Raw genomic sequence first — 15,256 nt, forward strand, 5'->3', positions numbered from 1 at the left:
CATTATTTAAATTCACAGAATCTGAAATATTTTTGAAATTTTTTAATATTAATATATTTTCTACAGTATTCTTCAATAAGCAATTTAATTTAATTTTTATAAATTTCAAGTTTCTTAATTTAGTTTGAATTAATGTTTCTGTTTAATAATTCTTTCTTTTGTATGTTAAAAAACTAAAGTTTGGATATTTAAAAATGATGAAAAACAAATTTAAAATGAACATCACATTTTATACATAAATTCCATGCATACAAAATGCAAAATAATATATACAAAAATAAATTATACAAAAAATGACAAAATCATTTGTATATTAAATAATACAATTGATTCAATTCATGAAAAATTTTAACTACTATACACAATGCAATAAATACCATATACTGTACTTTACCTAAAAATCATAATCATAAATGTCTTTCAAAAACATTACTTACATAAGTATCATTTATAGCTATAACAAACCTATTAAAAACTTTTAAAATAATAATTTAAATAAACGTTTAAAAATTCTAGCTACTTCATGTAACTTTTATCAGGATATCTTATTTACTTATTATACAGAAAATATTAAAGTATAATTCTCTAGTAGTTGTTAGTAATTGAGTTGTATAGATTTTAGTACATATAAACTAAACTGTAAAATATTAACTTTCCAGTTTGCTATGTTCAACCGTTTGCCTTTTGAAGGCGAACCATTATTGCAATTCTACAGGTTTCTTTATTGTGCACTTTTGTGTAATTGTTGTACTTCCTTCTAAATTTCGTATTTAATCTTCAATGACTGAAAGCGGAGAGGCAAGCTTTACCGTGAATCATGCCACTTGCAAAGCCAGCACCTGCCATGTAATGTTGCTGCTTGTGTGCCATCTCCTTGATTTCTGCATTATTGAGACCATTAACATAATATCCCAAATTTCCATTTCGACATCGAGGATGACCAGGTGGATATTTCAATGAGAAAATCCAGAGATCAAGAGCATCTCTTAAATCCCAACTGGCATATGTGAAATAGCGAGCAAAATCCATCAAACTGTACACCTATTAAACATAAAAATAATTGATGTAAATGATGGTTAAAAAAAGTTGTTTCAATTTTCCTAATGTTCTTAAAAATATTTTAAACATTAAAAATTTTTAAATACAGGGCAGTCACAAAGTCCTGCACACAATTTGAAACAGTGTAACAGAAGAAATTATTGATCTAAGATGATACAGTTCACAACAATAAAAGAACAACACAAATAGATTTTATTCATGTTTCAATGCAACTCTACACAATCACTGTTAATAGCTTGCAACATATCTAATTGATATTCAATCTCATACCATATATTATTGAGCATGTTTATGGTAACATTTTGCATAGTATCAGTGATTTTGTTTTTTTTAGAACAACAAAATTGAAGGTTAGTATCATGTAGATAATATTTAATGTAACCTCACAAAGAAAAAATGTAGGAAGTATAATGTTTAGTAATTGGAAAGACCATGAGATAGATGAATAGGCAGAAATGTCCTCCCCATCTGGAACAGCTTCATTCAATTTGGTATAAACATACAAACCCTAATACAAAGGGACATCATGCTGAAATATGACCTGAGGTTTTAATTCCCAGAGATACAAAAAGACAATCAAATATTTGGATAAATTTTTTTTTTTTGCTGAAAACAAAAGGGCTAATGATTTTGTTGTGAATCAATCCAAACCACATATTTATCTTTGAGTTATCACAAATACTATATGAGTTTCAGATTCCCATATTCAAATGATATGTCAGTTGACTTTGCTGCTTAGATGAAAGATTGCTTCAACAGAAAAAAAAGACTAGTTCAATATTAATTATCCTCATTATTATGTGAAAGTATAGATTGTGCAAATTCATTTTGTCATGGTTTATCATTTTAGCTGAATGACTTGGATACTTTGTAACTTGTATGCATACAACTTTAATCACTTATTTAGAATTTACAGCACAGTTGTCTTTGGAATGTGCAATTCTAATGATGATCATCAATTTGATTTTCCAGGGCTAATAGGCTTCTTGCACTTGCTCTAGATCTCAGGCAACATGGACAGTCAGCCTCTGCAAGATTGGTTAGCAACCAATTTTAAGAAGGCAAGATTGGTTAGCAACCAATTTTAAGGAGGCAAGATTGGTTAGCAACCAATTTTAAGGAGGCAAGATTGGTTAGCAACCAATCTTGCCTCCTTAAAATTCCATATCTACCATATCTATTAATGGAATTAATAAGTTAAGGATCCTTTCTATATTCTCTGGACAGTAATCACTGATTTCATTTCAAGACAGCCACAGCTCACACTACACCTTTCCCAATATCATTATTTTAGTTTAAAATGGCATGTGGTACCATACCTTTGTCACTTAACCTCCAAAACTGTTTTTCTATTCCAGGGCTTCTTAAACTTTTTTTATTTACAACCCCATTTATGATTATTTTATATTTTTTGGGTCGTGAAAAAAATCACAGATATATACAAATTTGCAAAAACAATAATGGTGTACTACTACAGTTCACTCTTGTGTTACAATGGAACAGAGACAACGGAATACACTGAAAAGCGACAACACTATACTAGTTCACACTACAGTGTTGCTGAATCATTGTCACACTGCACCAGAAGTGACACAAAGCGCAACTCACGAAACCTATGACACAAAGTGCAAGTCATGAAACCTATGACACAAAGCGTGCCATTTTCAAACTCTCACAAATTATTTTCAATATTTTGCATTAAAATCTCGTGATCCCAAGATTTTGCTAAATGACCCCAAATGGGATCACGACCAATAGTTTGAAGGAATAGAACAGGGCTTCTTAAACTTATAATTTTATCATTATCTTATCTGTTATACTATTTCATATAAATAGAAATACATTGCAGTATTATTTTAATTATGGAATTTATTATTTTTTGAAACTCTAATCTGTGGTTGCTAAGAGAACCTTTTCCCCCCATGTCAATCATGGATTCAGCCAGGTCCATTTAAAAGTGCCAGATAGTGAGGAATGAAACCTGATATATCCAGAATAAATAAGTTAAAAAAATTTCTGAGATTCCTACACCAAGACTTGAACTAATCCCTCAGAGTAACAAGCTGATTCCTTTACTGCCTCAGGCATTTGGCTGTCTTAATGTAATGTTATAATCAAAAGCAATTCTAATTTGAAAAACTCGCTAATTACTTTACACAGACGGGCAATGTGCAATAATTAACTAACATACAGATTGAGTCTTTTATTTAAAAAATAAACATTTCTTGAATTAGAGATATGACCCAATAATAATGCTACACAATTATTCACATTGTTGCAAAATTATACCAATATCAATTATATCAAAGATTAATTCATGCAATTGAAATTTTGAATAGATCTTTTATATGATTTTTAATTCCATATACGTCTCTTTGCAAATGAAAGAATAAGATATGTTTTTTGAATGAATATATTAATTTAACCAAAACTTTTTATTATTCTTACAGTACATTTATGACAATATAATTTACAGTAATATATGATACAATTAAACTAAAAATCAGTATGTAACGAATTATAGTATACATACCAGAGTACAGAGCAAAGCAGTATGATCTGGTAGAAGCCATAAGAAAGCATTCACACAGAGCAAAAGTGGTGCTACTAAGCATCCATCCCAACGATCCATATCGCCACGTGAGACATTTGTCATCTGAAATAATAGAAAACAAACAAGTCTAAGTATAATTGAAAATAATTTAAAGTAATATCAGTAAGTTTATATTTAATAATTTATTTAATTTGGAAAGAATAAATTTTTATTCTTTCCAAATTAAATGATTGTAAAGATAAATAATAAAATTTATTTGATTGAAATTTCTTTTTGGAGAATTTAGAAAGGATTATCAATTCTGTAATTATACAAAATCAAAAATATGAACAAAAAGAAATTGTTTTCATTTTTCATTATAGAAAATTTCTAAAAATATCTTAAGAGAAAACACATTTGAAAATGTCAGATCTGGAATATACTTCTTGAAAGAAAGAATATTTAAGAATTTTTTTCCTATTTAACTAGATATGAAGCAATTGCTTTAATGCACGAGAGTTGTTCAAATGAAAAGATACGAAACAACACTGTGGGTATAATTGAAGTCTTTATTCAAAGTAATCACCAGAGGCCTGAGTACAACTATCCCACTGCTTAACGAGCCAAAGGATTCCCTGTGGCTGTGATAAGAGCCAGTCCTCCACTGTGTCCTTCAGTTCGTTGTCCGAGTTGAAGCGCTTCCTTTTGAAATGTTTTTTGAGCAGACCAAACAGATGGAAGCTGCAGGGTGAATGCTCAAGCTGCTCCCATTTGAACTTGGCCATTACACTTTGTGTGACCCTGGAGAAGTGTGGACGCACGTTATCGTGAAGCATAATCACTCCCTCCGTGCAAACTCTTGCTCTTGATGGAAATCTGATAACACCTCGCTGCTCCTCAATCATCGACTTTTGCAATCTGAACACCATGATGTCCTCACACACACTGCTGCATCAATTGGAAAGAACACACAACTGCCTGCTTCTCTCCTGCGTCATGTGTGGGTGCATGTGCATGATGCACAATCATGCCAGATACTACATTCACATCCCTAGATGTCTCGTTATGGTATCCCAAAGCAGCATATTCCCATTTCAACCAGTTTGGTTGCGACATCGTTTTGTACCTTTTCATTTGAACACCCATTATATATCTTACGGGCAACAAAAATGTAAGAAAGTTATCAAAAAATAAATTATTTGAGGTAACAGTTGTATCTTGTATACAATGCAATAAGAATCCATTAAAATCTAAGATAAAAAGACAAACTGTAACAAACAAATTTTCAGATATGAGTTTTCCATTTTGATTTAGATTCATGTAAACTAAAACTTATAATTGAATTGATTATTTCTTCTTTTCATTATAAAACTTGAAGTAGCAACTTTTATATACATCAAATTAATACTTTTATATAATTATTCTTTTGTAAAATATTTAATTGCATATCTAATGAATTAAAAATAATATAAAACCAAAAAGTGGCAAGAATAAATATAAATGCCAATGCTTTGAATATCACTAACTGCAGAGAGTAAACTCTTTCTAACTTTCTGAAAATATATGGATAATTATATTCATATATTTTCATATAATTATCCATATGCAATCAGTTCCCATATAATGGAAAATTCCTAAGTATACATTCTTATTTTATAAAAAATTCCTGAATATATTGACTATTAAGCTATATTAAGAGCATAAGAAAACTTGACTAAGAATATTTTTATTCTAAGAGTTCAAGAGTAGGCAACTATTATTGTTTGGCACAACTAATTAACTAGTAAATTATTTTAAGAAATCTGCAGTAATGCTAACATTTAGTGAATAAAAAAAATAAAACATCAAACTAATCATCTTTACAGTATTTTCTTTGATTTTAATAAGGCATTCTTAGGAATGAAAATTTATATTTTCATTTTCAATGTACATTCTCATATTTCATACATTATATTCAAAATATACTGCAGATTCTGTACAAAATGGAGCTACAATATTCTTTTTAAAATATCATCATGTAACTTTAGTGGACTAACAATATACTGTAATATATTTATTAACAATGCATTCTCAAATCGAACAAGATGTTAATTAAAGATTATGCATTGTGAAGTTTGCAGCAATAGAAATGTTTTTAAAAGGAATAATTAATGTAACTTTTGAAGCACTTATTCACTGTAATACATTAATTTGCATATCTTCAATTGAGATGAAATTAAATACTATATTAGAAATGTTAGAAAAAATTTATGTTTTACCTAATAAATACTTAATCATTTTGAACTGATAATTTATTTTACATTTTTAAAAAAATGCTATGAATTCAAGAATAGTTTACAGTAAGCCTCTGCTAACTCAGACAAATTATTTTAAAAAATAGTACAGTAATTTAAAATTTCTTGACAAAGAAAAATAAATGAGTATTTTCAATATTCAGAAGTCTTTTCAATATCATGCACTACATTACTGTAATCAATATTGTTACCAAAGACTCTATTCTGCATTATAATGAAACTTTTTAACCTCATTTCTTATAATACAAAGGTCATTCTAAAAGTAAAGAATGTTTGTTTCTCTAGATATTTTATTTAAGATAATGAAACAAAGCTTATTTTACAACACACATGATACCTTAGCTATTTTCATACGTAGTCACTATACAAATTTAAACATTTGTCATAGTGTATCATCAGCTTTTCTATGCCTTCTGCACACTCACAAGGAAACTGTCTGAGTGTCTTCTAATAAATTTTAATAAAATTTAGTTAATAACTACGTTAAAAGTATACAAACTCTATTTTAAATTTGTAGCATTCACTAAAAGTGTTGATCAGAGTTATTAGCAATCAAATGTTGCACTACTTTATAATAGTTTAACACAGTTATGCAAATTTTTCGAAGTGAAAGGATTGCAGAGGAAGACAGCGCTATTACATTTAGAATAAATTCTGGAATTTTCAAAAATAGGAGAAGAATTAATAAAATTTAGCTAATAATTATGTTAAAAGTATACAAAATTTTATAAATTCTTCAACCATTTTTGAAAATTCCAGAATTTATTCTAAATGTAATATCGCCATCTTCCTCCACGACCCTTTCACTTCTAAAAACTTGCATAACTGTGTTAAACTACTATATAGTGCAACATTTGATTGCTAATAACTCTGATCAACACTTTTAGTGAAAGTAAATTTAAAATAGAGTTTGTATACTTTTAACTTAGTTATTAACTAAATTTTATTAAAATTTATTAGAAGACACTCCAACAGTTCCCTTGTCAGTTACCACCAAGTTCTTGAACCAGTCATTAATGGCCTCTTTCAGTTTGTTGTCACTTCCATAGTGATTTCCAACCAAAAAATCCTTCAATTTTGGGAAAAAATGATAATTGCTTGGAGCCAAGTCCAAGCTATAAGGAGGATGTTCAAAAACTTCCCACTTAAACTGCTGAAGTAAGTTCTTCGTCAACGCAGCAGCATGCAGACGTGTTATCCTGAAGAAGCACAATGCCTCTGGACAACAATCCCCACCATTTGTTTTGAACTGAAGCTTCATTCATCACATTACCGTAAACCTCAGTTATCTGTCTGTAAATTTCAATAGGGTGGACTTTTTTTTGCATTCAAAAAGCTTATTACAGTAGAAACCTCACACTTGGCGGCATCTTTGATTTTGTCGCACATTTCAAAGTCACACTATAAACAGTAAACAATCGTTGCAGCTTGCTGTTAGCGTCAGACTGGCATGAAAAAATGGGCAGGTCCATGTGGATGTTGGCAGTGGGGAATGGTGGGAGAACTGCGCAGCTTGTCAGATCAAAACGTTCTTTTCTTTTAGAATGGCCCTCATAAATACAGCTGTGTAACCTACTAAAGCTAAGTAAAACTGTACAGTGCTGATTATAATAAATTATTGTACATCCAACTCATTTTCCATTTTATCTGATAAAGCACCAAATTAACTCAAATTTTTGTCAACTCTGAGAACTTTCACCCCAATTAGTCTGAGTTAGCAGATGTTTACTGTAAATAGTTAGATTGTAAAACAGTAAGAAAAAACCAAAAAAATCAGTCTTAAGAAAATATAATACTTACCACTAATTTTGTTGTCAATTTAGCATAAGCAAAGCCAAAAGTAAGTATGAAAACAATGCAATTAACTGCAAACATTCCAGATGCATAGGCTTTTAGAGTTAATAAAATCAATATAATGACAGGGAATACTGGATTCCAAATTTGTGGCCCCTTTCAAATAAAACAATTTAAAAATAAAAATTATAAAATCAATTTAATAAAACTGTATAAACCAACCAATTTAAAAAGTTTACTTTTAATATATCAAAGAAAATAAAATATGTTTAATTATATAATTTTATATTGCTAATAGAAATTATATAGAAGATGTATCCATATAATATTGTAGGAAATATATAGTTATATCTTCTATATAACTATAAATTAGGTTGCCTACAAATACAATAAATATAATTTATAACACAAAACTATCTTACCTTTTTGCGAGGAATATTAGCAAAGTCATCCAATGGTGTCTTTTTTCCTAATATGTAGCCAATATTTACAATCAGAACTTGGATCACTGAGATAACAGCTACAGCAAAGATCACGTGACGTATTTGAATATTTGGTAATATCTGTAAATCAGAAAATTTTATGAACAATGCATATAAAAGGTATTTCTTTATGTACTTAAATATAATTAATTATAATTTTACAGTATATGCTAATTATTTAAAATGCTCCAATAGTAAGTTGTAAATAATCTTCACATCCGATTTTATTATTTATCATATATTATAATAATTGATTATATTAATTTTAAAAAATTTTGAAATATTGTATAAATGCAGTCCTAAACACAAAAATTGATTCAATCTTAGGCATGCCTAATATAATTATAAAACATACAAAATTATACTGAAATACTCAATTATTCTATTCTTATATTACATATATAGCATTGCTGTTAAAATGGAATTTTTATATTACAAACTGCATATATTGCTTCATGATAACATTTGCATTAAATTAAAAACACATATTTACTCCATTGAACTGTTTGAAAAATAATCATTCTACACTTAAGCTAATAGTAGATTAATTTAAAAAATAAATATCATCTTGCTTCATCAACTGTTATTCTGCATTGGATACAAGTCAGGAGACATATCACTAAATATATGCTATTACAATGTAAGACAATTTTATTTGATCCTACGTAATCTTGCACACTAAGCAAGCAAGAATTTTATAATATTCTTGACTATAATAATAAGATCACATCTGAATTCTATTTGCCGAATTTTCTCTCTTTATTTCAAACATTTTCAGCCTATTTGGATATGCCATCCTCAGGTTTTCATTCATCATTCCAAAATGGAACCATTTGTTCAAATTTTATTTTGATCTGAATTTTTGAAATGTGTTAACAACTTTTTGTATATTACATAAATAAACAAAATAAATAAAATATGTCACTAAACGTGCTACATATTAGCAAAAATTAAATAACAAATTTACATGCATCTAAAATATAATAACTTCCTATAACCTTCAGTTCCCATTTTATGGATTATTGAAACCCATACACTTTTCGATTTTGTATTTCCATGCTGTTGGTAATGCATTTGCATCTTTTGCATTTAGACAATGGTTCCTCATTTTACTTTTGTATACCTCTATTTTTTCCATTTCCATTGCAATGGACGGTGAGTGCACTGTTCTTATGATCTTTGCTTCATCCCATTTGATTGTTGCTCCATCTGACTGTGCCATGCTTGCTAATTTATTTTGTTTATTTATGTAATATACAAAAAGTTGTTAACAATTTCAAATATTCAAATCAAACAATGAATGAAATTTTGGAACAATGAATGAAAACCTGAGGATGGCCTATCCAAATAGGCTGAAAACATTTGAAATAAAGAGAAAAAACTCAGCAAATAGAATTCAGGTGTGTTCTTATTATTATAATTAATATTGCTGAGAAGGAGATACATAATTTTATTACAGTCAAAAATATTATCTATTTGTAATTTATCACCTAACTTCTTCAAAGAATTATTCATGAAGTTACAAAATAATTACAAACAAAATCTTAATTATTATGATTATATATATTACCTCAGTCTGCCAAACTTGTTGTCCAAAGACTGATGTCAACAGATGAATTATAATTATGCAAAACTGTACTTCTGACACATCAATTCTAAGTGAAAGAAAATATAACATTCTTATTTTAAAAATGCTAATACATTATTTACTTCACAGAATTGAAAAAAATTTAGATAAATTTGTAATATTTAATTATATTTGATTTATCATTTCTTTATAAATATTCAATTCCATAGTGAATACTTTTAGGAAGAACAAAAACTTCATTTTTACTTTTAAAAGTTGACAAACTTTTATCTTGGATAAAAAAATATATATTTTAGAATTAATCCATTCCAGTTTCAAATCCTAATACATAAATAGAATAATGGTAATGTTATAAAGAAAATAACTTTAAAAGCACCTACAACAACAACAACAAAGTACAGTTAGAATAATAAAAATAATGTGTTTGTTCTTTCCAGAATTAAACTAAAATTATTGTTTATCATTTCCTTTACATGATCAACAAATAATTGAAGGAATGGACTAATGAATATAACAATGATTTTTATTTAAAAATACATGATGGCCCAAATTTTTAATTATTATTATTTATGCACAATACTGAAATATTATTTAAAAACAAAGAATATTAAAGTTGTGCTTTTTATATCAATGTACTGAAAAATATACATTTGTGATTTAATATTTCCTTCAATTAATGGTTGAAAAATAAATGGTTGGAAAATTAATTTTAGGAAGAAGTCAGAGGAAATAATTGTAATTATCATAAGAAAACTATTCTGTTTAAGAATTTTCAAATTTAAGAGTTATTAATGAGCTGTAAATTGTAAAATACTATTAAAATAATTTGATTTCTTCATTTTAAAGATGTTTTTCAAATGAAATTTTATAATGTCTGTCAGTGCTCACAGAGTAGGAGTTGTATTATTATAAAAATTAAAATAATATAACATTATATAAAATTTAATCATTAAAAATATATTAAATCATAAAACTTTTGTTACATAATTNTATTTTAATTATTCTCTTCACATATCTATAAAAATTTAAGAGATTTTAAGATAAAATTATCATTCATGACTGTTTTTAATACAGATTTTTTTTATTAAAATAAGCCTGCAATGTGGTCTGAAGACTGTTTCTAAACTAAATTACATTCACCAGAATTTACAATTATCATTCAATTCTATATAAAAATATTCAATAATATAAAGCCATACATACAAACAAATTCTCAAACCCCATTTTTTAATAATGCCCAACAATCTCCCATATTACTGGGCTTTTATTGGCAATGCAGCTACATGGTAAGCAGGAGTTATGAGTTTGATTTCCACTCCAGACCAATTGTTTTCTTCCAGAAATTTTAAATAAAAAATTAAAAACATTAAATGTTTTATAATTATTAAAAGGAAATTAGGCTGCCATCTCATAAAAATTTTAGTAACTGTCACGAGATGGCAGCCTAACTGCCTACGTCTAGTCAATTTATTTTATATCTAATTATTATAAAGCAATGCATTTCAAACATATACATAGTTTTATGTAAATGAAATTTTGTCTAGTTTTTCAAATACTAAAAATAGTTTTAATCAAGTTTCTAATTTTTCGTTCATTAAATTTTAAAATAAGGACAAAGAAAATTAAGTTTAAACATAAAATTTCATATTAAATTATTTGAAAGTTTATTTTTAATTATTATGTTATCTCTTACAAATGCTGCTATTTACTATATAAAAATGTTCCATAAATATCTATTACGAAATTATATGCTCTTATATCTGCTGTGTTCTGTTTAACAAGTTCATCTTAGGCATGAAAAAATCACCAGACTGAATAAAAGACTGTTACCATATTGCTAACTGGCTTGAAATTTGGCATTAAATTTCCAGATTTCATTATTCACCCAGTAGCTAAATAAACAAAATCCTTATGTGTATAAATATGCAAATTCTACATTCAGTTCCATTGAAACAATGAAAACTAGTTTCCTGAATCTTTTTGCATTTCTCGACGTTTTAACACCCAGAGTCCAAAACTCTTAGGAGGTCAATTTTTGGCCGACTGCCATATTTTCCCTCTGTTACCCATTACCCAGACAAAGTGCTGATTTTAATTTTTTTCCTTGCCTCATCCGTTCATTTTTGGATGATGTATTATAGTTTTATCCACTCATGACTTGAATAGAGCACACTTTACATGGATAAGTTCAAAATAAGCAGATTGTTACTTGCTTTAACCAAAAGACTTAAAAGGGGACCTTATGGTCTTGGAAATTCAGTTTGGGATAAGACTTTGCAAGTTAGTAGTATACCTCCAGGGTGTCCACCGAGAAGAATTGTAAAGCACACTAGCCAGAAGATTCTGAGAAAAAAAGGCTCTAAAGCAGGGGTGGCCAACCTTTTGCATACCATGCGCCAATTTTTTGACAGACGAGTTCAGATGCGCAGTGACGTACCGTGAGTGTTAGCAGCCCGGGGCGGAGAAAAATTTCGGTCACCCGTTAATTAGGTATTTTAATTTACAAGAATAAACTATTTATAATCTATAATTTGTTACAGGACTATCTTACACGGGTACGAGCTACGCCACCCGTATAAAGTAGTCCTATATGACATCAGTGGTGTACGTGTACACGAGTGCATCGTGTAACGTACAAGCAAAAAAAAAAAAGGGTCAACAGATCGACTCCACCGAAATGTGTATACAGTGCAGTCGAATCCGGCAATGTAGCTCGGATACGACTGAAGCGCCACTTGTAATCGTCCAATGCGCCAAGTTTGGCGCATGCGCCACGTGTTGGCCACCCCTGCTCTAAAGTTTTAAGTGCAGCTCATATACTGGTCGATTTTACACTATGACACAGCAAAATGGCTGAGTCTGTAGCAAACTCACTTGCCATGTGTGCAATATAGATTTGGTCCTATCTTCAGCTAATTTTTTTTTTTTTTTTTTAATTGTTTTGAAAATTATAACAACTTTTAAATAAAGTTAATGACCTAAAAATATTATCAATTAAATCATAAATAATTTTATTTTATTTATGAAATGACTGTTCAGCTAATTAAAATGTGAATTAACAATATAAAGATAATATTCTATTTTTAAATTATTGAATAATTTCAAATGCATTTTTAATGGAGGTAAATTAAAATTACTTTAATTACTATTGTCATTAAAAAGTTATTACAAATTTTAAGATATTTTAAGCTGTGAAGAGGTTAAAAATATTTGTTGTAAATTTGAGGAACTGGTTCCTACGTGGAAGAGTAGAGGATAGCTGTTGATTATTATTTATGATTTAATTGATAATATTTTTAGGTCATTAACTTTATTTAAAAGTTATTATAATAGTGTAAAATCAAGCAGTATATGAAGTGCACTTAAAACTTTAGAGCCCTTTTTCTTGGAATCTTCTGGCTAGTGCACTTTACAATTCTTCTGGGTGGGCATCCTTGAGGTATACTACTAACCTGGAAAGTCTCATCCCGAACTGAATTTCTGAGACCATAAGGTTCGGTTCCCTTGTTAGATAAAGTTAGCATTAACTGAATAATTCTAGTTTTATCCAATTCATGAGCTTTAGCTGTAAAACATACATCTTTTTTCATCATGCTTTTATATTTATTTTCATGTTTAAAAAACTGTTCAAAATTTATTGAATATTTTTCTTATATTTCTTTTAATTCATTGTGTCTAAAAAAAATACATTTTAAAGATGCATAAAATAAATTAGTTTCTCAGGTCATATAACAATTAAGATTTGATTCTAATATATAAATTATTCTTATTTTCTTTTTCCTATATAAATAATGTCAGAACACTTATCCATAATTAATCTCTGTTATCAAATTCCATTTATTGAATTGTCTTATATATTTTTACAGAAATATATTACAATAAAGTTAAAATTGATAGGAATAGAATAACAAGTTTGAGAGGAAAGAAAAGACGGGAATACATAAAAAAAAATAAAACAATTATTCTCTTCAATTAAAATACCTCAATGTCCTTTTTCTTACTAAAAATATAAATTTTCGTCTATAATTTTGTATCGTCTATTATCAGGACTTATTATACTGGCTTTACAGATAATGCTACAAAGTTTAACAAAAAACAATTTTTATTTTATTCCATATAGTACCTGTATATGGTATATGGAATAAAATAAAAATTCAGACAACAAAATAAAATAAAAACAGAAAACAATTTTTATTTTATTCCATATACCTGTATATGGTATATGGAATAAAATAAAAATTGTTTTCTGTTAAACTTTGTAGCATTATCTGTAAAGCCAGTATAATAAGTCCTGATAATAGAAGATATGAAATTATAGANATGCCCAACAATCTCCCATATTACTGGGCTTTTATTGGCAATGCAGCTACATGGTAAGCAGGAGTTATGAGTTTGATTTCCACTCCAGACCAATTGTTTTCTTCCAGAAATTTTAAATAAAAAATTAAAAACATTAAATGTTTTATAATTATTAAAAGGAAATTAGGCTGCCATCTCAAAAATTTTAGTAACTGTCACGAGATGGCAGCCTAACTGCCTACGTTTAGTCAATTTATTTTATATCTAATTATTATAAAGCAATGCATTTCAAACATATACATAGTTTTATGTAAATGAAATTTTGTCTAGTTTTTCAAATACTAAAAATAGTTTTAATCAAGTTTCTAATTTTTCGTTCATTAAATTTTAAAATAAGGACAAAGAAAATTAAGTTTAAACATAAAATTTCATATTAAATTATTTGAAAGTTTATTTTTAATTATTATGTTATCTCTTACAAATGCTGCTATTTACTATATAAAAATGTTCCATAAATATCTATTATATTGAAGATAAGTTAATTTAACCTGAAAGCAAGATATATTTAAAAACTTATTTGCAAATTCACATTCCAAAAATCTTTTCATTTCTTTTTTGTTTTTTAATATCTTTATCTTTATAGAGAAATGCAGAGATGCCAACTATTTAATACAAATTGGGAGACTAAAAGAAAAATAAATAAAATCAAACTTAAACTTTAAAATTTAAATGACTAATTAATAAAAAAAAATAATATTCTATAAATAAAATATATCTGTTAAATAAAATTAATTAATAAATATTGTTGTTAAAAAAAATATACAGTAAAAATTCTGTTAATTGAACCAAAATTTGTGATGAGAATTTTTGTTTCATTACTGGTAATAAAAAAAACTATTTTTATAACATATTTAACCTTTAGATTATTCAGTTTAAGAGTGACATAACTGAATGCAGTAAATTTACTGTTTTAATATTAAAAAGTACTGAGAGACATTTTATTTTTAACTAAATACAAACAAAATTTAGAATCATCTTTTATTTATTTCTAAACAAATTATATTTTCAAACATCATACCAAAATAATGACAATGTATACATGATTTTTGTCTCCTGTTTTGTTCCCTATTGTTGACATCTCTGACAAGAAAGAATAAAAAGCAAATTTCTGTATGTAATTTAATGTATGCCTTAAGCAGACATCTTT

At 27.7% G+C, this 15,256-nt stretch overlaps 1 protein-coding gene across 3 annotated transcripts in view; it reads right to left on the bottom strand.

Annotated features, from left to right (window-relative positions):
• Positions 1-338: 338 nt before the first annotated feature.
• LOC111638957 (cholinephosphotransferase 1-like) overlaps positions 339-15,256 on the bottom strand; it is a 31,346-nt gene continuing 16,428 nt past the window's right edge. For all 3 annotated transcript variants that reach the window (XM_023384735.1, XM_023384737.1, XM_023384736.1), the window contains exons 6-10: positions 9,733-9,817; positions 8,103-8,243; positions 7,687-7,836; positions 3,593-3,715; positions 339-1,041 (exon numbers count right to left, since the gene is read on the bottom strand). In XM_023384735.1, the coding sequence (XP_023240503.1) occupies positions 778-1,041; positions 3,593-3,715; positions 7,687-7,836; positions 8,103-8,243; positions 9,733-9,817 (763 nt within the window). In that variant the 3' untranslated portion in view covers positions 339-777. The remainder of the gene's footprint in view (positions 1,042-3,592; positions 3,716-7,686; positions 7,837-8,102; positions 8,244-9,732; positions 9,818-15,256) is intronic.

Source organism: Centruroides sculpturatus, unplaced genomic scaffold, assembly GCF_000671375.1.
Source record: "Centruroides sculpturatus isolate CEXI.00-Female unplaced genomic scaffold, Cexi_2.0 scaffold908, whole genome shotgun sequence".
Classification (NCBI taxonomy): Eukaryota; Metazoa; Arthropoda; class Arachnida; order Scorpiones; family Buthidae; genus Centruroides; species Centruroides sculpturatus.